General features: G+C 51.2%; 9 protein-coding genes across 9 annotated transcripts; 7 read left to right on the forward strand and 2 right to left on the reverse strand.

Annotated features, from left to right (window-relative positions):
• Positions 1 to 452: 452 nt before the first annotated feature.
• Positions 453 to 1,091, forward strand: M436DRAFT_57680 (uncharacterized protein; the record flags this gene model as incomplete). Its single annotated transcript, XM_013567443.1, has 1 exon — positions 453 to 1,091. One exon carries the CDS (start codon positions 453 to 455, stop codon positions 1,089 to 1,091), a length of 639 nt encoding a protein of 212 aa, XP_013422897.1.
• Positions 1,092 to 2,270: 1,179 nt separating this feature from the next.
• On the reverse strand, positions 2,271 to 3,606 carry M436DRAFT_67913 (glycolipid 2-alpha-mannosyltransferase; the record flags this gene model as incomplete). Its single annotated transcript, XM_013567487.1, has 3 exons — positions 2,271 to 2,338; positions 2,398 to 2,686; positions 2,740 to 3,606. The coding sequence occupies 3 exons, from the start codon at positions 3,604 to 3,606 to the stop codon at positions 2,271 to 2,273; spliced, it is 1,224 nt and encodes a 407-aa protein (XP_013422941.1).
• An 853-nt stretch (positions 3,607 to 4,459) lies between these two features.
• On the forward strand, positions 4,460 to 6,912 carry M436DRAFT_57796 (uncharacterized protein; the record flags this gene model as incomplete). The annotated part of the gene is made up of 2 exons (XM_013567464.1): positions 4,460 to 4,593; positions 4,650 to 6,912. The coding sequence occupies 2 exons, from the start codon at positions 4,460 to 4,462 to the stop codon at positions 6,910 to 6,912; spliced, it is 2,397 nt and encodes a 798-aa protein (XP_013422918.1).
• A 362-nt stretch (positions 6,913 to 7,274) lies between these two features.
• M436DRAFT_57651 (alpha/beta-hydrolase) lies at positions 7,275 to 8,255 on the reverse strand (the record flags this gene model as incomplete). Its single annotated transcript, XM_013567437.1, has 1 exon — positions 7,275 to 8,255. One exon carries the CDS (start codon positions 8,253 to 8,255, stop codon positions 7,275 to 7,277), a length of 981 nt encoding a protein of 326 aa, XP_013422891.1.
• A 371-nt stretch (positions 8,256 to 8,626) lies between these two features.
• M436DRAFT_86170 (uncharacterized protein) lies at positions 8,627 to 9,559 on the forward strand (the record flags this gene model as incomplete). The annotated part of the gene is made up of 2 exons (XM_013567531.1): positions 8,627 to 8,707; positions 8,771 to 9,559. The coding sequence occupies 2 exons, from the start codon at positions 8,627 to 8,629 to the stop codon at positions 9,557 to 9,559; spliced, it is 870 nt and encodes a 289-aa protein (XP_013422985.1).
• An 865-nt stretch (positions 9,560 to 10,424) lies between these two features.
• Positions 10,425 to 12,127, forward strand: M436DRAFT_67917 (GMP synthase subunit B; the record flags this gene model as incomplete). Its single annotated transcript, XM_013567488.1, has 2 exons — positions 10,425 to 12,021; positions 12,090 to 12,127. The coding sequence occupies 2 exons, from the start codon at positions 10,425 to 10,427 to the stop codon at positions 12,125 to 12,127; spliced, it is 1,635 nt and encodes a 544-aa protein (XP_013422942.1).
• A 556-nt stretch (positions 12,128 to 12,683) lies between these two features.
• Positions 12,684 to 13,159, forward strand: M436DRAFT_57836 (uncharacterized protein; the record flags this gene model as incomplete). Its single annotated transcript, XM_013567469.1, has 3 exons — positions 12,684 to 12,828; positions 12,884 to 12,993; positions 13,049 to 13,159. The coding sequence occupies 3 exons, from the start codon at positions 12,684 to 12,686 to the stop codon at positions 13,157 to 13,159; spliced, it is 366 nt and encodes a 121-aa protein (XP_013422923.1).
• Positions 13,160 to 13,812: 653 nt separating this feature from the next.
• Positions 13,813 to 18,621, forward strand: M436DRAFT_57760 (protein kinase WD40; the record flags this gene model as incomplete). Its single annotated transcript, XM_013567455.1, has 3 exons — positions 13,813 to 14,443; positions 14,495 to 18,082; positions 18,122 to 18,621. 3 exons carry the CDS (start codon positions 13,813 to 13,815, stop codon positions 18,619 to 18,621), a joined length of 4,719 nt encoding a protein of 1,572 aa, XP_013422909.1.
• A 2,978-nt stretch (positions 18,622 to 21,599) lies between these two features.
• Positions 21,600 to 22,878, forward strand: M436DRAFT_86174 (Bromodomain-containing protein; the record flags this gene model as incomplete). The annotated part of the gene is made up of 4 exons (XM_013567532.1): positions 21,600 to 22,135; positions 22,234 to 22,278; positions 22,371 to 22,566; positions 22,624 to 22,878. The coding sequence occupies 4 exons, from the start codon at positions 21,600 to 21,602 to the stop codon at positions 22,876 to 22,878; spliced, it is 1,032 nt and encodes a 343-aa protein (XP_013422986.1).
• Between the last annotated feature and the right edge of the window lie 432 nt (positions 22,879 to 23,310).

Here is a 23,310-nt window from a genome sequence, read left to right on the forward strand (position 1 = left end):
CCAGTGAATCTGCCAAGCCCAAACCAAAGAAAGGCAAACTGCAAATCATCCCATCCCTAGCTGAGAGTGAAGACGAGGACGACGAGGCAGAAAGTCAGAGTGAGGACGATGAAGATGATGACCAGCAAGAAAGTGACGACGATCAGACTAACCGCAAGAAACCTGTGAAGGTGACTTCTTCGGCCAACAGCAAGAAGAAACTGGTGAAGACCGTCAATAAGCAAGTTTCCTCCAAGAAGTTACCCAAGAAGAGGGCCCCAGACAGCGATGATGAGGTCGTTCACTCGACAACTAAACCCAAGAAGCTCAAGACCAAAGCAGCTAGCTCGGCTTCCAGAAAGAAGCAACCCGTCCAAGTCATTGACTCCGAACATGACTCCGAAGACGACTCAGAGTATGATTCTGAAGACGAGGTCGTTGAGTTAACCAAGAAATCCACAAAGTCCAAATCCATGCCCAAACCCAAGACTTCCCAAAAGCAACCCATCAAGGCCTCCAAATTCACACCCACCAAAAAGAAGCAAATCTTCCAAACCTCCACCGACCCTGAATCCGAAGACGAGGTCGAAGAAGCAGACTCCTCAGAGGATGAAGTTCTCCCCAAAATCACCCTCACAGAACGCAAAGGCGACCTCTTCGCCGCCCCACCCAACACTCTCCTCGTCCACGCCTGCAACTGCGTCGGCAGCTGGAACGCCGGCATCGCCCTCGCATTCCAAAAGAACTACCCTCAAGCCTACGCAGTCTACCAAGCTCACTGCGCGTCTCGCACTCCAAACTCCCTACTCAGCACCTGCCTTATCATTCCCCCTCAGTCAGGCGCCCAGTACCGTCACTGGATTGCTTGCTTGTTCACGTCCAGAAAGTATGGCAGGGGTAAGGATTCCAAAGAGGCTATCTTGGATAGCACGGACAGCGCATTGCAGGATATGCTCGAGCAGTTTGAGGAGCTGAAGAAGAAGCCCAAGGGGGTCTGGATGTGCAAGATCAATTCTGGCTCGTTCAAGGTTCCTTGGATGCAGACCAAGAAGCTGATCGAGGCACTGACTTTCAAGGGAGGTCTGCACATCGAGATTGTTGATCCAAAGTGAGGGAGTGGGTAAACGAGACAAGGCGACAGAAAGTGGAACAAGACAGACGACAGAAAGCAAAACCACTAATCGGAAGCATGGGATATTGGAATGGAGAGATGCAAACCGGAAAGTAACGAGCGACGACTTATGACAGGAAGACATGCATCACAGCAGATTTTTTTTTTCGAAAAGCTGCATATCTACTTAATGACTGTGAGCAAAGAGGACGGTCAAGGACGGGCCAAAATCATAATATCAGCATGACGAATCAATAATTATCAATTCTCCAAAAAATCGCGATACCATGCCTCCCCAGTATGCGACTCACACCATCTAGGCGACCATACAAAGGCATAGTTTCTTTCAATAGCTACACAGAAAGTACACAACACCATCCTCTCTCTGTGGACTTTGCTACAATCTATAGAAAACGCACAATCCCCTCAGTAATCAGGAAGCATCCATCGAGAGCCACAACATCATCATCTGTATATGGCCTTTGCTGTCGTCTAGAAAGGAACTGTTGCATCTGATAGCTCAGCTCCGCTTGACTGTTGACGAGAGAGGCGTCAGCTATAGCAATGCATAGTTTTCTCAAGAGCCAAACCGTTTCCATCGAGAAAGCACTGTCTCACTCCATCTCCTTGAACTAGGCCTTTACTCTGGAAACAACCATGCATTGCTATAGGTAATAAGATTCGAATCTATGCCTTCAAAAGTGGATGTGAGTGTTGACATACTTTACAGCACATAGGGGATACGGATGGTATCATCACAACAGACAATAATCAGTTCTTCAAACATATAATTTCACGAATCTTTATCTCTTTTCTTTCTGGGTTGTTGTGTCTCAAAAACACTGATAGCGAATCATGCCCCATGCACACCGAAGCCTTTTCTCAAAAACGCCTCCGCCCTGTGATGTATTCCTACACTCCCCATCTCCGCCAATGCCCAAGAAAAAAATGGATAAGAAAGATTTGCAAAAGCCAGCCGACAATCCTTTTTCTAATAGATATTTCTTCGTTCCGACATGGGTTTATGGGAGCCAAGTGGCTCGTAGCGACTGCGTTTGTTGCGCATAGAGTGTAAAGCATTGAGCAGAGGGCGAATGGAAAGCAAAAGGATGAAACAGCCGACGAGCACGGAAAGCACGATAAGCAGGATGATGGGCCAAGCATAGCGTCGCTTAGACCGTCAGCTGTTCTCTTGCTCCCAGCCTGCTGGCTTGTCCATCTTGTTGAGCTCATAGTAGCGTGCGGTACCTGTTTTTTACCATGTCAGTAACTATTTCTTGTGGCCTGAAAGGGTATGTAGAACTCACATGAGTAGCCGTTCCAGTCAAAGTTGTCCTTGGGGTTGCAGTGGCACTTGTGGTCCATTCTGTATTGCTCGCCGGTGGGGCAGTGGGTGAAGGGGACGTGGTAGTAGGCAATGTCGTTGAAGAAGTGGATCTCCTCCTTCTTAAGAGTGAGGCCGGCAGCGATGGAGTGGACGGGAGCGTCTCCCCAACGCTCGTAGAAGAAACCGCCGTCCTTGTCGAGGGACTCGAAGTAGTCGATGTAGGCGGGGCTGCGGAGCCAGTCGAGGTTGCCGATTTCGAAGTTGGACCACTGGAAATGGATTAGTATGCTTGTTTGAAGTGGCTGCTTGCGTGAGTACTCACGAAATGGCAGTGGTTGTAGGTGTCACCACCGTCGTCGGAGAGGAAGCCCATAGAGTTGCCCTCAACAATGTGCTCAGGGTGGTTCTTCATCCACTTCTTGGTGCTCTCCCACAGAGTGGGGATGGTCTCGACGTACTCGTACAGAGAGAGGGTGAAACTGTACTTCTTCTTGTTGTCGGCCATGAACTTGAAGGTATCGTAATCAATGTCGCAGAAAAGCTCGATGCTGGGCTCAACACGCCAGTACCACTCGTAATCGAGCATCAAGGGGTGACGGAAGAAGAAGCCGGATTCGTAGCGACACATGTGTCTGTAACTGATCGAGTCTCCGTAGATGATCTTTCTAGCGGCCATGTCGGCGCGCACCTTGGCAGCCTTGTCTTGATCAATCCACTCGGGGAAAGACCAGTGCTCCTTGGGGATCTCGCCATATTTTGTGTTTCCGGAAGTCAGAGCTGAAGTAACAGCCTTGAACTGGTCGTCGAAAGGCTGGTCGTTCAGGAAGACCCAGTCGTAGTTGAATTTCTTGTTGAAGCGGTCCTCGACTTGACGGATGGAACGAGCAATCTCCCAAACGTCCGAGTTGCGGGCAAGAGTAACAAAGGTGGCGTTCATGCGAGGGCCGGGGTTGGTTGCAGGAGGAAGGCCGGCGTGGGTGTTGGGAGTGGTGGCCTGGTCAGGGTGGGACTCTTTGACGTCGCCGTGAGCAGCTTCCTGCGAGCCCGAGCCACGCCATCTTGAGCTCGAGTCCTTGATCAAGTCTGTGGCATATTCGTGTCCGGGGACTGATGAGGAGCTGGAGATGAAGAAGAGGACGACGAGAGCGACGACGGCAAAGACAATGTATCGCAGATACCTGGCCGCCATTGTTGCGATGGTGTTGGAAGCAGGTGAAGAGAAGAGTTGTCGTAAAATGCCACGAAGGCTAGAATAGCACCAAGCAAGTCCGGCTGGTTGCGCGTATTTGTGGAGAAGGGTACGGGGACAAAAAGCCAAAGTAGTTAAAAGGAGTGACTTGGGAGTAAGACAAGTCCCTAACGTCCCATATAATGAACGGCTAGAAAAGCCGCAGGGCAGGAAGATAAAGGGAAGGAAGCAATCGCCGCAACTCCAAGATGCGAGAGGCGTGCAATTTGTATTGAACGTGGTCGATTCTATCTATCTCAGCTGAAGGGAGAAAAGGGGTCAAGCTGCTAGCACGACTGCACCGCGCGTTCTGGTGCTCAGCGGTCGAGCTTTCTCCTTGCCTACACTTTCTCTTGGTGGAAAACAACGGTTCAACAGAAATCGCATCCCCGACCTGGCTCCTTCGTACTAGCCCTAGCCGTGGCCGCCATGCTGTACCAGAATTAGATAGACATTATAGCATGCAGCTGAAGTTATCGTGACTTTAATGAACCTGATCTGGTTGCACGGTCGAAAGCATCCAGGTCCAGCGATCTTGGCAGATCGAGCACCGCGCACGGCTATTCTCCGGTATATGTCATCACCGGTCTTCGTCGAGAGCGATGAGAGTCAAGCTGGCCGCCCGCCGCATCATCATTGTTGCTGCCGCTTGACATCGCCGCCGCATCCTCTCATACGAGCGCATACCCCGCGCCTGCGATACCTTCGATTGCCCGTATCAATCTCCAGTGGTTGAGTCGGCAACCTACGACTCGCGCCGTCTTTGGTCGACTGCTCCCTAGTTCTTCCCCTCTCTTCACTCTCGCAGTCCGCCATGTCCTTCTTTGGCTTCGACACCAACCTCCCTCGCGACAAGCAGGACAGAGACGCTGGTCGTGGCTTCTTCGCCGGCCAGCAAGACGCCTTTGCTTTCGCCAACCGCGACAATGCTGCCGATCAAGGTGATGTGTGAGTCCACGATATTCACTGCCTCTTGCTCCAACCCATGACTGAACCTCTATCAGCCTCAACTTCGACGACAGCTACGATGCCCTAGCCGACAAGCTCGACGAGGCTGGCGATGCCTTCAACGATGATACCTTTGGCGACGGCGGCCGTGTAGGCAAGGACTTCGACTTCTTCGGCACCACCAACAAGGTTGCCGGAACCATCGAAGAGGAACAGGCCTTGCACTATGCTCGTCAGCCCTCGCAGCCTCAGCAGCGCTTCCAACATCAGCAACACCACCACCAGCAGCAGCAACCTAAGCGCTCCGGTTACGAAAACTACTCCAAGCCCGAGTACATTCCCCAGCTCGAAGCCAATGCCAGCATTTGGGGCCTGCCGTCCAAGAAGCCGTCGCAGCAGCAGCAGCAACAAGAGCCTCAGTTCAAGCCTTCGACTCCTTCTAGCAGAAAGATGATGAGCCTTGAGGAGGTCGAGGCTTCGATGCGCCAACAGTCGCGACCTCTGTCCGGTGCCATCAACATGCCTCAGCACCATACCCCTGTTCAAGAGCCTTTCCACGCTCCTGGTAGCAGCTTCCCCGGTGTACAGCAGATGCAACAGCACACTCCGCGACAGCCCTCAAGAGAGCCTCAGATGGGCTCCCCCTTCCCTCAGCAACAGCACATGCCCGTCCAGCCTCCTCCTGGCATGCAGAACCCTGGTTTGATCGCTCAGCAGCTCCAGCAGCAGATGCCTCCCACTGGTCCTCCCTCCGGTCCCCCACCCGGCGAATCAGGCCATGGCCACCGCGACTCCTACTCTGGACCTCCTATCACTCAGGCCAACCAAATGATGCAACTGTCTGACGAGCAGCGTGCACACTTCCTCGCAGAAGAAGCCAAGCGTGCAAAGCGCAACCACAAGATTTTCCTGCTCTCCAAGGACAACGGCCTCATGACCCCTCAGGACAAGAACTTCATCACCCGCATTCAGCTGCAACAACTCCTGACTGCCACTGGTGGTGTCGACGAGCAGTCCTCGGATGCTCAGCTTGCCGAAGACTTCTACTACCAAGTCTACGCTCAAATCCGTGGTGCCCCTAGGCAGCACCCTGGTCAACCCCTGAACCAGTTTGCCCAGACATACCTTTTCCAGACCGGTGGTCGCTACGGAGCTGGTCGCAGACATCCCCGCGGCGGAGACAACCACATGCAGAGAATGGAGCAACAGGTCCAGCGTGCGGTCGAGGCTGCCAAAGCTAGACCAAAGAACAGACAGTTGATTGTAGAGGGCAGTCTGGGCAAGATTGCCTTCAGCAATTCCAAGACTCCCCGTCCTCTCTTGAGCTTCAAGCGTCCCGATAGCGAGAGCAGACCTCACAAGGAGAGAGTCGCCAAGCCCAGCGTTGCAGACCGCAAGTCTACCCTCCGCAACATCGAGAACGTCTACGAGACTTTGATGCAGATGGAGGATCACGAGCGTCACCTGCCTCCGCCGCCGAATGAAGAGAGCCATCCTGATGCCATCCAGCGTCATATTGAGTGGAGACAAAGAGCTCACGAGCTTAATCAGAAGCTGTGGTTCAACCTACGAGTTATGGAACCCATCCAGCAAAACCCCTCGAGTCCTCATCCATTCATCGCCATCTTGTCACACGCCAAGGGAAAGAAGGCCATCCCGCGTGTCTTCCGTCACATCGACGATCAACAGCGTCTGACTATTTTGACCATCCTCATTATCCATCTCGACATTCTGGATGTCATCCGCTTGGCTTACCCTCACCCTGACGAGCCTCAACTGCCTCGCGCTGTTCGTGACGAGGTCGAGCTGTTCAGTCAAGCTGTCATTCCTACTCTGCTCGCCTACATTGGTGATGCTCCTCTCAACATCATCTCCGGCCTCGTTGGCCTTGTTCTCGACCGCGTCAACGTACAAGCCATCGTTCGCACCAAGATTGGTGTTGCCATGCTCACAATGCTCGTATCTCGTGCCTTCCTCGTGAAACAGCAATCAAGCGCTCAAGTCTCAGACGAAGACTGGGCACAATGGACACAACTCTACAACCGCCTCTTCGACCTTGCTGAGCCTGTGCTCCCATACATCTTCACCACTGAGAACGTCAACACCAGCAACGACTTTGAGATCTGGCAGTTCTTGGCTACCATGGGTGTCAGTGCCAGCCCTGAACAACAACAGCGTCTTGTTCTCGGCGTCAAGGACAGAGTCATGGCTACTGTTGAGATCAGCAAGCAATTGCCTCAGGACATGGCTGCTAGAAAATTGGGCGAAGTCAACCTGTTCATGAGAGCTATTGGTCTGGACGTCGAATTGCTGGGTTAAACTACATACAACAGCGCTGAGTGAAAGGGATGAACACGAGCTTTCGACTGTATTTGGGGAAGTACAGTTGCGTCTCTGGTTATACTCCATACTCGAGCACTGTTGAGGAAATGATATCATCAGGTCATGAAGCATGCAATGATTGAAAAGCTATCTAATGAGCCAGCCCGAGCGGTTTTTTGCGAACGTTTTGCATAGTTAGAAGAACAACAGAAGATAAACAAAAAGCACCAAAAATTCAAAGAAATTTCAAACTTGCAACTCTTCGCTCAATCAAATATGCGTAGTGCGTCATCGTCATAGGCTCTAATTTTGAATGTTATATGCAGTTCTACATCAAGCCTACCATCTAGCAACACCATCTAAAGCTCCTTCTTCAGCCATTCCACAACAGTCTTGCCAAACTTATCAGCATTGGCATGTAAACCCCAGTGCCCACCCTCCAGTGTAACATTCGTGAGTTTCGGCAACAACCCCTTCATCACCGCCATTCCAATTGCCTCTGGCCTGCATACTTTATCGCTGGCGAAACCGACGAACAATGAAGGCACTTCCACAACGCTCTTCTTTACTTTTGCAGCTTCAAAGCTTTGGTGGTTGTTCACGGTGGCCTTGTACCAACATGATGGTGCAGCGAAGCCATCGCGGGAGAAGCGAGAGATGAATGCTTCTCTCATTGGTGCAGTGGCGTAAGACTCGGTAGCTTGAGATTTGTTCTCGGTCAAAAAGTTTTTGAGACCATCGGGTGCGCAGACTGTCTGTAACCAGGAGTCTGGAGTGCCGTGGAGCACATCAAAGACGCCCGAGATGTTTGCATCCAAGGTCTTGTAGCCGTCTTGGCTGGACAACAGGTACCAGTATGCAAAAGCAGGGTAGCCGAAGAACTTTGTGGTCATTTCGTTTGTGGCGCCGAGGTTGAAGGGTTGATCGCCGGGGGCATTGTAGGATACATTGACCATTACGAGACCCAGCACGCGTTCGGGATAGTAGTTGTAGAATCTTTGGGCGAGAGCACAGCCCCAGTCGTGGCCGAGAGAAATGACTTTCTCGAGTTTCTCGTTGTCGAGGATTTCGGAGAGGTCCTTGGTCATGTGCTCGAAGGCGTAAAGAGCTGGGTCTAGGGGCTTGGAGGTGCCGGCGTAGCCTAGACAGTCGACTGCGATGACACCGTAGCCAGCTGGGATGAGATGGGTGGTCGCGAGATCTGCCCATTCCGCTGCCTCGTCGGGGAAGCCATGGATACAGAGAACAGTAGGGTTCTCAGGCTGAGCTGGTGGGTGGTGGTAGTAAGTGTATGTCAAGTTGCGAGAAACATCGAGGGTCTTTTTGGTCAGGGAGTCCATGTTGAGTGATTGTGTGGATATGTATGTAGCTAGAGGTAGAGGGGAAAACGTATCAAGACAAGGATAGATGATTATGTGACTTTCAATTGATCTGCCAAGTCAACTCGCTTGTTGCTACAAGAATGGAAAGCAGTCTGAGCTCACGATCGGCTCATGTAACTCAATTCTATCAGAAGTCGTCTCTCCAGAAAATGAAGCTCGACGCTTGTGGACCTCGGGAGAGTTGCCGAATGAGGATGATCAGGACGAAGACCATCATCACATGCGATTGCATTGCAGGGGGTCCGTGCACTCTCAAAAGTTGATGCACCTTGATCTACACCTAACTTTTTGCTGCATCTCATCACAATCTACATAACATATCCGACACAATGCCCAAGAGAAAGACAACAGCAGAGGACGCACCGGTCAAGGACCACAAGATGCGCGACGATGACGAGTCGAGCAGCGATGTACGACTAGACAGTCCCAAGACTCGGACTCAACGACCAGACCACTAACCAAGCTACTACCAGGATGAGGACATGATCGATGTCGACTTTGAATGGTTCGACCCGCAACCCGCTGTCGACTTCCACGGCCTCAAAACTCTCCTCCGCCAACTCCTCGATGTCGACAACGAACTCTTCAATCTGTCTGCCCTCGCCGACCTGATCCTTTCGCAACCCATGCTCGGCAGCACCGTCAAGACCGACGGCAACGAAAGCGATCCCTTCGCCTTCCTCACAGTCCTGAACATGCGCCAACACAAAGACAACCCCGTTATCGCCGACCTCGCCAACTATCTCTCACGAAAGGCCGCTACCATCCCTTCTCTGTCCACACTACCCTCCCTACTCGCCGCAGACTCAAAAGCAGAAGTCGGCCTCATCCTCACCGAACGCTTCATCAACATGCCCTCCGAAATCGTCACACCCATGTACACCATGCTGCAAGAAGAAATCCAATGGGCAATCGACGAAAAAGAACCCTACAACTTCTCCCACTACCTCATTCTCTCAAAAACCTACACAGAGGTGGAATCAAAACTTGACGCTCAAGAGTCACGTCCTCAGAAAAAGGGAAAGCAGCAGAAGCAGGACGCTATGACTTTCTACTTCCACCCGGAGGACGAGGCGTTGCATAGATTTGGAGTGGGTCATGGTAACTTTGATCATGACAAGGTGGGCGAGGAGGGGGCGAGTGATGCGAAGAGAGCTTTCCAGGAGGCGGGTATTAGGCCGCAGGGACATTTGATTCTGGTCGAGGCGAGCAGATTCAATGATGCTATCAAGGGTGTTGGAGAGTACCTGTCGGGCAACTGATGGTGTTGATGTACGAGAAGAATCGAAAAATACAATACCAAAGGCATACATCCAACTACGCGTCTGTGATACATTGTAACGCGACTTGGTCCCTTTTTGCATGGGTTTTGATCTTCTCTTCACCATGTGCTGCTCTGAAAAGCCATAGTAATCCCTAGGCTAGCAGTAGATCCAGAAAGAGAGAGAGAGAGCCTGTATTAGGTTGCATCTCGATGGCTACGGTCCAGTCTCCAGAGTCTTATGCATTTCCACAGCTCCACGCGTTAAAGCTCATTGAACACGGAGATGTCGCAACGAGATACGCAAGTTTGCCAGACACATGTTTTGCCGCGGTAGTCTTCTTCCTTGAAGTCTCTAACGAAAGTTGCATTGAATGCCACTAACGACCAATTGTTTTGGGTTAATGGGCTCGTGTGTTGAGATTGACTCGGTATAGGTCAGACAGGTTCGAGTCCACTTTTCAAATCTCGACTTACCGAATTGCGTTTTCGACCACCGACGACCATTTGCTGAATCAATTGAATTGAGACCATCACAAAGCCTGGATACGACCAGTCTTGATATACTTAGCAAACTAGAGTAAGATAAATACCATAGGTTGACGAGAAAATCAGCATCATTGCTCGTAGACAGTGGTTTCCAGTATCACCCTGTCCTCGCAGCGCGATAAGGTCTAGATAGCGAAGGCCAAGACACTATACCCAAACAGGTAAAGCGTGTCAGTCTATCTTCGAGGTCGGACCCTGACCTTTACTTTCTGAAGAGAGAAAAATTATTGATCTCCAACCAGTCATCCCACCTACCACACTCTCTCTCTATTGTCTTGTAGCGCCGCCTGTCGCATCTAGGACACACAATTCTTACAATGGCCGACTCAACCACCAATGTTCCTCCCCCGCCCCACACCCTCTTCGACACCATCTTGGTGCTCGACTTCGGATCGCAATACACCCATCTGATCACCCGCCGTCTGCGCGAGCTGAGTATCTACTCTGAGATGCTTCCCTGCACCCAGAAGATCTCGGAGCTCTCCTTCAAGCCCAAGGGTATCATTCTTTCCGGTGGTCCCTACTCTGTCTACTGGGATGACGCACCCCACGTCGACCCCGCTGTCTTCGAGTTGGGTGTCCCAATTCTCGGCATCTGCTACGGTCTCCAGGAGATTGCATGGCACAGCGACCAGAAGAACGTCGTTGCTGGCGAGAAGCGTGAATACGGCCACGCCATCCTGAACGTTCACAAGCACACTGGCAAGACCGCCCATGTCGATGCTCTCTTCGCTGGTCTCGAGGAGGACATGGACGTCTGGATGTCCCACGGTGACAAGCTCTCTCAGCGCCCCGCCGGTTTCGTCACCGTCGCCGCTTCCGAGAACGCACCTTTCGCCGGTATTGCCCACGAGGAGAAGGAGTGGTTCGGTATCCAATTCCACCCCGAAGTCACCCACACCAAGAAGGGCACGCCGCTCATCAAGAACTTCGCCGCCAACATTTGCGGCGCCAAGCAAGATTGGACCATGGACGCTTTCGTTGGCAAGGAGATTGACAGAATCAGAGCCCTCGTTGGCCCCAAGGGACAAGTCATTGGTGCTGTCAGCGGTGGTGTCGACTCGACTGTCGCCGCCAAGCTCATGCACGAGGCCATTGGCGACAGATTCCACGCCATCATGGTCGACAACGGTGTTCTGCGCCTGAACGAGGCCAAGCAGGTCAAGGAGACTCTTACTGCTGGACTTGGCATCAACCTTACCGTCATTGACGCTAGCGACCGCTTCCTCGACCTGCTCGCAGGTGTCAAGGATGACCCCGAGAAGAAGCGCAAGATTATCGGAAACACTTTCATCGAGATCTTCCAGGAGAAGGCAAAGGAGATTGCTGCTGCTGCCAAGGGCTCTGCCAACGAGGGCGAGATCGAGTGGCTCCTCCAGGGTACTCTCTACCCCGACGTTATCGAGAGTATCTCGTTCAAGGGCCCCAGCGCCACCATCAAGACTCACCACAACGTTGGTGGTCTGCTCGAGGGCATGCACCTGAAGCTCATTGAGCCTCTCAGAGAACTGTTCAAGGACGAGGTTCGCGCTCTTGGTACTCAACTCGGCATTCCGGAGGACCTTGTCTGGAGACACCCCTTCCCTGGCCCAGGTCTTGCTATTCGTATCATTGGAGAGGTCACTCGCGACCAGGTCCGCATTGCCCAGCAGGCTGATTTCATCTTCATTGATGAGATCAAGAAGGCCGGCTACTACAAGCAGATCAGCCAGGCTTACGCCGCTCTTCTGCCTGTCAAGGCTGTCGGTGTCATGGGCGACAAGAGAGTCCACGCTCAAGTCATTGCTCTGAGAGCCGTAGAGACCACTGACTTCATGACCGCCGACGTTTTCGACTTCCCCACCAAGTTCTTGAGCAAGGTCAGCACTCGTATCGTCAACGAGGTCGACGGTGTGTGTCGCGTGCTGTACGAGGGTAAGTCACCATAACAACCAATATCACATCAGAAACTTCTGGACATGAATTTACTAACGGCCAAATAGTGACCAGCAAGCCACCAGGCACGATCGAGATGGAGTAGGGCCGAAGCAATCGGGGGAAAGCGAAGCGCACGATACAACTAGAATTTCTGTGCAATCGAGTGGGGGGGGGGATTGGGCTTGTTTGGCGTTTTTACTGATGATTTTACTGGAACTGAAATGCATGCATGAAAAAAGCTGGCCGGCGTTTAGATGGATGATTCCCAAAGACACTTGAGTTGTCTCGTCATAAGATGTAGCAAGGCATGGAAAAAATATCAATTTCACAAGGCGCTCCCATGACGGAGTGCTGCTCAACAAACACAGACAGTTTCCGAGTTTCGATCGCGTGTGTGTCACAGCAAAGTGGGTTTTGTAGCTGCCCAAAGCTCCAACCAACCCCACACCTGCCAGTCTTGGAGAAGATTCTTGATGATGTCAAGCAGGCAGTGACGTCGTGGTTTCCTGCAGGAGCTGTGAAGACACATTTAACCTCTGCAAAACACTCTTTCACGTTTCTTTTCCCTCCTACATCACACTTCTACACCTCACAACTCCATCAATTCACCAACAACTTCACCCCACCAACCCCTCACCTCCCACCACAAATCAATCACAATGTCTGGAACTTCCAACGTCGGTAACTCTGCTGTCTACGAGGCTCAGGACCAGAGAACCTACAAGGACTCTGAGATCAACGAGGCCAAGCAGGAGGCTCGCTTCCATGAGGGCAAGGAGCATTCTCACCAGGCCAACGACTCCAGTAAGAACAAACACTTGTCAACATGCCTTGTACACATTCACTAACACTATATCAGAGGACGAGCGCACCATCGCCAACAAGCTCGAGCGTGAGGAGAAGCGCGAGAAGGAGGGTGAGGAGAAGTCTCTCCAGGCCCAGCAGATCGAGAAGGATGCTACTCTTCCCGTACGTTCAAGACAACATCCACCATCATACAACAACATACTTACACACCACACAGGCCAGATCGCACGGCAACGAGCCCAGCAAGGGAGCCAAGATCGACCAGCAGATTGCCGAAGAGGAGGCTGCCGAGCTCGCAAAGAAGGGCTCTTTCGGTCCCTCCAACTAAATGCTTCCTCTCTCCTTTCTGAGCCAGCACTTTCAAGGATACCCATGCATCCCTTTCTCGTTTGAAAAACAACCTATTTCGACCCCAAAACGCAAATACCTCATTTGATATGAGAAGCATTGCGAATGCTTCAATGCATATATACGAATCAGAGTAGAAATACCTGATGGTCATGAATCAACGAAATAATACTTCAAAACACTTCATCTTGCCTGCGCTTTCGAGTCTGTGACTATGTGTACTGTGTGATATTGACAACAACTCCGTCTAAGGCGGACAACTGACCGCACATCTTCTCGTACAGCTGTATACGCAACGAGCAGGCTATATATTTGGACGATTCAGAACCTTCATGTCGATCACCTGCATTTCGCGAGTTCTTGCTGTTGTGCCTGAACGCCTCGCGAGCAGGCGGCTTGGCTCGAAGGTGGGATGTTTGCTTGGCATCCAGTCCAACCCCATGTGACTGCCCAAACACCTGGATTAGCATTGAACATTGCAATCGCACAAATTCTTGATAATGCCTCTGAATGATACCTGACGACCTTTCACCTATCTGACTGTCGAGCCAAAGCCATGTGCCACAAGCTCCCCCCATTCTGATACCCTAAGGACTCCGAGAACGCGAAACATGCGCGTAGACAACCACCATTATGGGTCAAGGTTATTCTATCAACGTTTCTGCTGGCTCGGCTGGTATCGATGTCCCTGAACTCGCCGACCTGGAGACTGAGAGGAGTCTCGGCGCTGTACGGTTTATGAAAACAATCCGCGCAAGACACAAGGACGGACTTGTAATCGCCAAGGTCTTTATCAAGCCATACCCCAACCTCAAACTCGAGGACTATTCTCAGAAGCTGTTTCTCCAGAGAAGGGAGCTCTCAGATGTACCAAACACTTTGCCGTACCATCGAATCATTGAAACAGCAACGAATGGCTACCTCGTCCGCCAATACATTCACAGCTCCCTCTACGACAGAATTAGCACTAATCCATCTCTTGAGGATGTTGAGAGGAAGTGGATCGCGTACCAGCTCTTGTGCGCGGTCAGAGAGAGTCATGCGAAGAACATCTGTCACGGAGATATCAAAACTGAGAACATGCTTGTGACTACCTGGAATTGGCTGTACCTGACCGACTTCTCCACTGCATTCAAACCTGGTCGACTACCAGAAAACAACCCTGCGACATTCTCCATCTTCTTCGATACTACAGGCCGCCGCATCTGTTACGTTGCCCCTGAGCGGTTTGTAGATGATGAAGAACTCAGGGAACATGAGCCAAGTTCGCAGGACGACGAATACGAGAAGAAGGCCAAAGAGAATTGGCATGAAGTCACCTGGCCGATGGACATCTTCAGCGTCGGATGTGTCATCGCTGAGCTCTTCACCGAGAAGCCCACCTTTACACTCAGTCAACTGTTCAAGTATCGCCGCGGAGACTATGACCCAACACACACTATCCTGAACAATATCAAAGATGAGAATATCAGAGAAATGGTTGCTCACATGATCCAACTCGATCCGGCAAAGCGGTACAGTGCTGAGGACTATCTGCAGTTCTGGCGGGCCAAGTGCTTCCCAGACTACTTCTACACATTCTTGCATCAATACATGCATCTCATTACCGACCCAACTTCTGGTAGAAAGCCGGTAGTCTTTGGAGCAAAGAATTCGGGAGGCTCGGACGATCGCATTGAGCGTATCAATGCCGACTTTGACAAAATCTCGTACTTCCTTGGATTCTCCGACGTGGAGAAGCTAGAGAAGTCTACTCGCGCACCGATCACCTCGGGCCTTGATCTTTTCCCTCTTCAGGTGGATTTACCGAACAACAGACACGATGCGGCAGATCGTGCTGGAAGTGTTCAGGATAACGGAGCTCTTCTCTTCCTCAACGTCGTGATCTCGGCTTTGAGGACGACTGCTCGTGCAAGTTCCAAGATCAGAGGCTGTGAGCTGCTTCTGGCCTTAGGAGAAAGGTTGACCGACGAAGCGAAGCTTGACAGAGTACTGCCGTTTGCTATTGCTCTGCTCGAAGATGAGTCAGAAAGCGTTCGAATGGCTGCGCTGAGAACCATCACCCAGCTACTGGCCATCGTCAGTGTGTTGTCACCTATGAACGTCTTCATATTCCCCAACTATCTGCTGCCGCGTCTGCAAAAGTTTGTTGCAAGCCCCATGTTCCGCAAGTCAGGACCACTAAGAGCGACGTATGCAACTTGTCTTGCAAAGTTAGCCACGACAGCCGCTAGGTTCTTGGACATGATGCAAGCATTGCGTGCTGATGGCTCTTTGCCTTCTACTGACCCAGAAGCAGAAGACGACATTACATCATATGCTGCGTATCAGAACACTTATGACACCACCCGCGAGGACCTCATCCAGCATTTCGAAGCCCAGACTAAGCTGTTCCTGCAAGACGATGATCCTTCGGTCAAGCGAGCCTTCCTAGGCTCTGTCACAAGCCTCTGCGTATTCTTCGGCGAGAACATCGCAAGCGATTTGATTCTGACCCATCTGAACACATATCTGAATGAGGAGGATTGGACGCTCAAGTGTGCTTTCTTCGAGACCATAGTTGGCGTTGCTGCTTTCATCGGCGGCCCAAGTTTGGAAGACTTCATCCTGCCGCTGATGGTTCAAGCACTGACTGATCCAGAAGAGACTGTGACTGAACAGGTGATAAGATCACTGTCAAGTATGGCACATCTTGGACTGTTCCAGCGGTGGACGACAGTGGAACTGGTCCTCATTGTATCACGCTTCACTCTACATCCAAATGTATGGATCCGTGAAGCTGCTGTGCAGTTCATCGAAGCATCTTCCACACACCTCTCTGATGCAGATGTCTGGAGTATGATCATGCCGCTACTAAAGCCTGTGTTGAAGATGCCATCAGCCGGTCTCTCGGAATACGAACTACTGGACGCTCTCCAGAAACCTTTCCCTCGACCAGCATACGATTTAGCAAAGAGTTGGGCAGAGAAAGCTGACAAGAGCATCTTCTGGAAACAAGCACAACAGGTCAGGAGCTTTGCTTTTGAAGCGGGCAGCAACAAAACTCTATCCGACTTCTATCATGATGGCGAGACTCGTGTGTTGAGCAAAGCAATGAAGAACGATGATGATGAGCAGTGGCTCGCAAAGCTCCGAGTGGCTGGAATGCGTACTGAAGACGAACCCAAGCTTCTTGCGCTAAGAGACTATATCTGGCGAACCACTATGCGCTCTGACAAAGAAGGTGGCAAGCAGAATGACTCTCAGCTCAACCAGATTGTTTCTCTAAGTGCTATACAAGTACCATTACAGAACGTTTTCTTCGAAGCGGACACCACGTCTTACCAGACATACCGCCCTCCAGCCAACACAACACAGCCGGATGTGAAGACTTCGCTCGAGGAGGCTCTACGCGATGCTGCTACGCCTGCAGATCAGGATGGCAAGAACCTGTTTAATCCAGCAAGAGGCAAGCCATATCCTTCGACCTCGCAGCAAACACCAAGCGCAGATGGACCATCGAATGCCACACCCATCAACAGCAAAGCACCCAATCATCGTAAACAGATGGCAAGTATTGATGCTCCTACATATCTTTCGACATCTCCGGCATCAACAATGTCTGTGAGAAGTGGACATAACCATGCTCTTCGTTCAAAATCAAGCGCGATGAATCTCATGAAACGCACAGAACAGACAAAGGCATACGCAGAAACAGGCACAGACTCGACCACTGCTGTCGGCAAACTTGATATCCCTGCGAACCAAGCGTCTGCTCTGCCCTCACCTTCCGGTCAAGCGACCCCTACCCCAAAGCCAGCACGACCTAAGATCTCTGCGACGCACTCTTACCACGGCGGTGATCCGACCGTCCTCAAGTTGCTAGACACAGTCTATACTGGGTCCAATCCTGGTAGTGACCGCGAGTTTGGCCCCAAAGTGTCAACAAGACCTCGTGCTCGTGTGACAACCAAGGATGCTCCCAACCAACAATCGCAAGGATATTGGAAGCCCGAAGGACAATTGACTGCTGTTCTCGAGGAACATGAAGCACAAGTCAACTGTATTGCCGTTTCGCCAGATCAGGTATTCTTCCTCACCGGATCCGATGATGGTTCAGTAAGAGTATGGGACACCAGCCGCTTCGAACGCAATATGGCGTATAGATCGCGCCAAGCCCATAGACATGCTTCTGGAGCACCAATTACCAGTGTTTGCTTTGTGGAGTCTACGCATAGCTTCATTTCGACCGCTTCTGATGGCACTGTCGATATCGTCAAGGTAGAAGTGACCGAAGCAAATGGCACTCTACGCTATGGCAAACTCCAGGTGTTGCGTAGCTGGGTGATACCTACCAAGCCTGGGCAGAAGGAGTACGCCATTGGCGTCGAACACGGAAAGATGGATGGTAGATCTGTTTGCGTGATAGTCACAAACCTCTGCCGCATCCTGTTCATCGATATCTACTTGATGGACGTGATGTATGAGCTCGTCAATCCGATACAACACGGCACACCAACAACATTCTGCATTTCGAAACGATGGCAATGGCTTTTGGTAGGCACATCGCATGGCGTTCTCGACATCTGGGATCTTCGCTTCCGCCTTCGACTTCGTGCTTGGACCGTACCACGTCCAGCTCCCATCACACGACTTACATTACACCCTAGCAGGAAGGACAGTAAGCGAGTCAAGATCTGCGTTGCTGGTCTGACATCTCCAAGCCATGTGTCTGTATGGGACTTGGAGAAGCTCGTCTGTCTCGAAGTATATCACGTTGATCAGAGCGATGGCAGAACCGGGCTGAAAGCCAGAGACTTCGAACTCCTCAATGTCGATGAAGACAAGTCTGGCGCCATGCCATCTCGCATTCTCGGCTCTCTGGCCACAGACCCACACCTCAGTGCTCGCCCATCCGATAATGGTAAGGACAAATCAGGAGGGGGTTCGGGCGGCAGTGCAGGCGCTGTCAAGGCATTCACCATGTCCATGCACACTTCACCAGACAGCTCGGAACCTCGCCACCCTTTCCTGGTCACCACAGGCCCAGACTGGAAGATCCGCTTCTGGGACACCGATCGCATTTCCTCGTCCATGATTGTCAACGACAAAGACGACAAAGCCATCTACACAGCCTCCAAATTTGGCAACGATATTTCCGCCTACACTGAACAATCCCTCAGCGACAGCGTCTCTGAGAAGGAAAAACACTCGTCTAGTCCAGCACCTGGCCGCGCGTCACCTGTGTCCAACGATGCAGAGAGTGAAAGAGGTAGCACTGCATCAAAGGGCAAAAAGAAAGAGAGGGAAGGCAAGGTGGCGAGGTATGAAGTTATTCGCAAATCGGCGAATCAGTTGCTCAAGGGGCATAAGGATACCGTTACTGCTGTTGCGTTGTTGGAGTATCCGTTTGGTATGATTGTTTCTGCGGATCGCTCTGGTGCTGTGTATATCCTTAGGTAGAGTGGAAGGATCGAGGAGGTACAAGTGTAGCGAATCGAAAAAATGTTTTTGCACTGTCAAAGAAGTCAAGTGCAATTATTGTTGTTTGTGTTCTCGGATCTGCAGCAGAGTGTGCGACAATCGACCTGTCAGGACAGCCGGCCCCGAGGCACAAAAGAAGACATCTGGGTACATGCGATGGATGGTATTCAGCCACCAACAGGGATTGACAGACATCAAACAGTGACTGATAAATATGAGAGTAGACGTTTCCCAACCCGATTCAACAGTTTCTACTACAATCAACAATCCCATGGATGAGGTCGACAGGATCGTACAGGATCGTCGATGCCACAGGCCGAAAAGGCACTTATAGGCACTCCCTAGCACCGATAGGGAAGGCTGGACCGCGCTTCGGGTCGTCGACGGGTGTTTGTGTTTGCATATCGCATATGGACGCGGGATCTTGTGGTTGATATTGCGTTGACGCACGGGGGTGATGGAATAGAGTAGAGTCGTTCGCGTGAGTGGGTAAATCATGCAGTACTAACGCATAAAGAAGACGTAGGGAAAGGTAAAAGGCGTTGGAGCAAGCTTGATCATTAAATGGGGAAGGTGAGATCGCGTCTTGGGCATTAGACTCGAGATGAGCCTCTCATATGTCACATGCAGAATGGAGTTTGTTGTGTTAAGTATTGAGTCAATGTACTGAAGCACATGGTGGCAAGAGGAACAATGGTCATGCGAACGGTGTTTACGACTACTATTTGAATCCCATTCGTGGCTGGAGTCATTGTTACGACCACCATTCGAGCCACGGTCATAAAGAAATCTTATAGCACTTGAGATTGGGGCAGGGCTAATTTACAGAAGGGAACGATATATGGCTCTCATCGAAGTAGACCCTAAAACCTTTGATAGTACGCGTGAGCTCGTGCCTGGGTCAAATTGGTGGCAAGTATTTCCATTAGGACTTGTAATTAAGAGTATTTGAGTGGAGACGTTAAGCTAACGCATAAGGCTAACAATATGGCTGCTGTTAGTGGAGCAGAGATAACGACGGAGTTGCAGCAAGCACGACAGAGTCCGTGCCTTAGGTACGTGTAGGTTTAACATCCTCTACTAGTAGTGGCCCGCTAGAGAGTGGGCATAAGTGAACCGCATAAGGGCCATAAAGAGGGATGCGGAAGAGTTAGAGAAATATGAGAACACCCACATCGGGCACGTGTAAGTGAACGCACCCGGCTCATAGCAGTCTGTTGTGCTAGAAGAGGCAACTATACGCTAATGACGCATAAAGATCATAGAAAGGGACGCGTAAAAGGCGTAACCATATGGAAATGTACACCAGCATGGACGGCCACAACTCGGGCTCCGCCGAATCTATGCACCACGCAAGAAGGCGGTATCCTGGACTGTACTTTAAGTAAATGCACGAGTATAATAACTTAGAAGATCTCGATCTCGAGTAGAGGAAGAACGGTATTGTGGCAGGCAAATGCACACACCGCGCCTCGGGCACGCGCGAGTGAAGACTCACTGCTGCTACCTTACCAGAAAGTAGCCTAGAGAGTAGCTGTCCACTGAAGATGCATAAAGACCATAGAAAGGAACACTTAACAGGTGGAAAGTTTCAGAAATGCCCAGCAACACGGAAGGCCACGACTCGGGCTCAACCCACTCTAGACATCGCGTAGGGCTGGTGGTCTCCTGCAGTGTATGCTGAGTGTATGCACGAGAAAAACAACCCGGACGATCTTGACGTGCGAGCAGAGGCTAGATGAAGCTGTAGTAAGCAACTACAAATAAAGCTCCTCGGGCACGCATGATTAAGTACTCTCTAATCTGCGGGACTGTTGTTTTGCACACGCTGACACCATATAGATGGCATAGAGCGATACGTGGAAGCTGAAGTAGTGTAAAAATGTAAAGTTGGGAGGCCACGACTCAGGGCCAATCAATCCTTTTTGTGATAGACGACCATGATGCCTCAGGGTTGATGTTGAACCAACGCACGAGGGAAACAGTCTGGTCCCTGCTGACGGGCCGAGTAGAGATGAGTAGCAGCAATCGAATGCAAGCACCCGACCACAGGTACACAGAAACAAAGGATCTCTGCCTTTCTGGACAGATTTGGATTGCTGAAGCGCAGTAGTAGTCCCTGCTGATGGCCCATATTCCTGGACTGATCTGAACTAGTCATTACTCACAGTTGATGGACAGAAGCAGGCGGAAAGACTGCTGATATAGTCGACGTACAAGAAAGTACCCGTGTTGGTCAGGTTCTTGATGTAATTCAGATGTTGCTGTCATGTCTGGTTGTTAGTCTCTTTGCCATACCATAGCTCCTTGTCGGCCAATATGGTTTGCATCACACTGGTAGTCCTGTTTCTCCTGGCCACGTAGTCTGCTTTGAGGCTCATGTATGCCCTTCTCGTAGTGATTGCTGAAAACTTATTCTACCTCCAGCTAGGTGGTCCGTAATCGAGAAAGTCAGCTGACAGTGATAGGAATTGGTGAAGCAAGGGATGTTCTGTCGCTAGTGATCACGTGAGATGCTCCTGGGTAGGAGCAAGTGATATAGAGAGACTCGAGGCCAACCACAGACAAGGAGTACTGTTGCGTAGATCCGGGGTAATATCATTGACTCTTGGCCAGTATCTGAGTGCGCCCGCTCGTGTCACACACTGGAAAAGCTCTCTTCGCGCCTGCCGTGACTTGTCTAATGTCCCCTACGTGTTCTCGACCCTCCAGCACACCACCTATACAGATATTCCTGCCTCTTTCGATCGGAAACCACCTGACTCCCTCCAGTATAAAGATTTAAGCCTACGCGTACCATAGCGGCTGATCAGACACCCTCGTAAGTAACACAGATAGCCCTCTGCGCGCTCTTTGCTCTACTGCTGCGTTGTCTAGAGACATTGTGTCTTACTATTAGCTTACAATACCATGCTGCTAGGCCCTAAACCTTCATACTCACCTCAAATACCGCTGCAATGGCTACCGAGCTTGATTTTTGCAACCACCTTCTGCAAAAGCTCCTCGGCTTCGAGCGTGACGGCAAGGCTCCATTCTTAAGAGCCTTCCTTCAGCCCGTCGACGAGGTAGAAAACAATGCCCCGGACTACTACCGCACCATTAGAGAGCCCATGGATATGGGTACCATGGGCACTAAGCTCGCAAACGGGCTCTACGCAGATGCCGCAGCCTTTAAGGCAGACTTCGATCAAATCATCAACAACTGCCGTATCTATAACCATGACAACGAGGCCTTCGTCAAGAAGTATGCGGACCGTCTAGAGAAGGAGATTGGGTGGGAATGGGAGGGCATGGGTAAGTGGTTGGCTAAGGAGCGCCGTAGAGCTAGACAGGCTGGTACTGTTCCTGCTCCTACCACTGCTCCCACCATTGCCACCTCTGCTCCTCCCGCGGCCCCTACTATCACCACTACCGCCCCTGCTCCTAGCGCCGTCGCTGCCGCCACCACTGCCTCCATCAATGCCGCTAGTGCCAGTACTTCTGGCGCAGAAAGGTATGCCATATAGCCTCTCACTTAGTGACCAAGGCTCTCAGTGGACACACTAGAGAAGTCCTACTCGACTATGCATTGTGATGCTGACATTATCATAGTTCTTCCGCCGAGAGAGATGAGGCCAGCAATGTTGAGCCTGAGAGGTATGTCTTCTTGTCCCACCCCGCTCTCTACGGATACATCCTCGTATGACAAAGTATTGCGCAATTTGATACTGACAATTTTACGCGTACAGGCACATGAGAACTTCTCCCAGCCCCTCCCTCGGCTCGCCCTCGGGCCATGGCACGGCCACACCTAGGCCCTCTGCCTTCCTTGCCGCCGCCCTCGCCTCCAACAGAGGCCGTCAACCTGCAGAGGAGGGTGTCGACGACGACGAGACCTCAAGAGGATCTCGCGTCAACGGCTCCTCCGATGACGCAGTAGAACTGGTCATGAACGCCATGCGGGCCATCATGGCAGAGCAGATCGCCGCTGTCGCCGCCTAGAAGGAGGCCGAGATGGCAGTCCAGACCTCCTGGCGCAAGATCTGGGGACCTGGTCGTCTCCACATTTCCATGGAGATGTGGAGAGGCAAGTGCTTCTCCAAGATCACCCGCGACCAGTGGCCAGGCTCTGCGGCTGCCATCAGAGCCGAGGTCTTGCAGGCCTTCACCGAGACCTGTATTGAGCAGGTGGATCTGGTCAAAGAGGAGGAGGAGGAGGAGGCAGAATACGCTGCCATGTTGCAGTCATTGCAGTAGAGAGGAAGAGTAACGCCGGGATGGAGTTTTGCAGTTTTTCCTTTGGTAGCCTTGAAGCAATACAAATGGTTACCAGCCTAAGTCGACTTCAAATTCACGTACATACTTGCATGCTTTGTCTAGCAGACAGAATGTGTACCTGCCGAGATTTAAATTTGTCCATGGTGGTCTTACAAACAGGATAGCAAACAAAAGCTTCCTCTCCTTCGCCCCGCAAATGACACATGATATCTGAACTATAGAAATGCACAATATCCTCAAGATATAAGGCCTCGTCCATTGGAAAGCATGGATTACAGGGCTTTTTCTGGACTCACCTTGGGTTCATACATATCTATGCATTTTGATAGATACATATGATATATCTGTGCGTTAGAGACCTCTCAAACTTCCTCCATGTTTATAATATTCGCGGAAAACCAGGCCTTCTTT

The sequence above is a fragment of the Aureobasidium namibiae genome, assembly GCF_000721765.1.
Source record: "Aureobasidium namibiae CBS 147.97 unplaced genomic scaffold scaffold_25, whole genome shotgun sequence".
Taxonomy (NCBI): domain Eukaryota; kingdom Fungi; phylum Ascomycota; class Dothideomycetes; order Dothideales; family Saccotheciaceae; genus Aureobasidium; species Aureobasidium namibiae.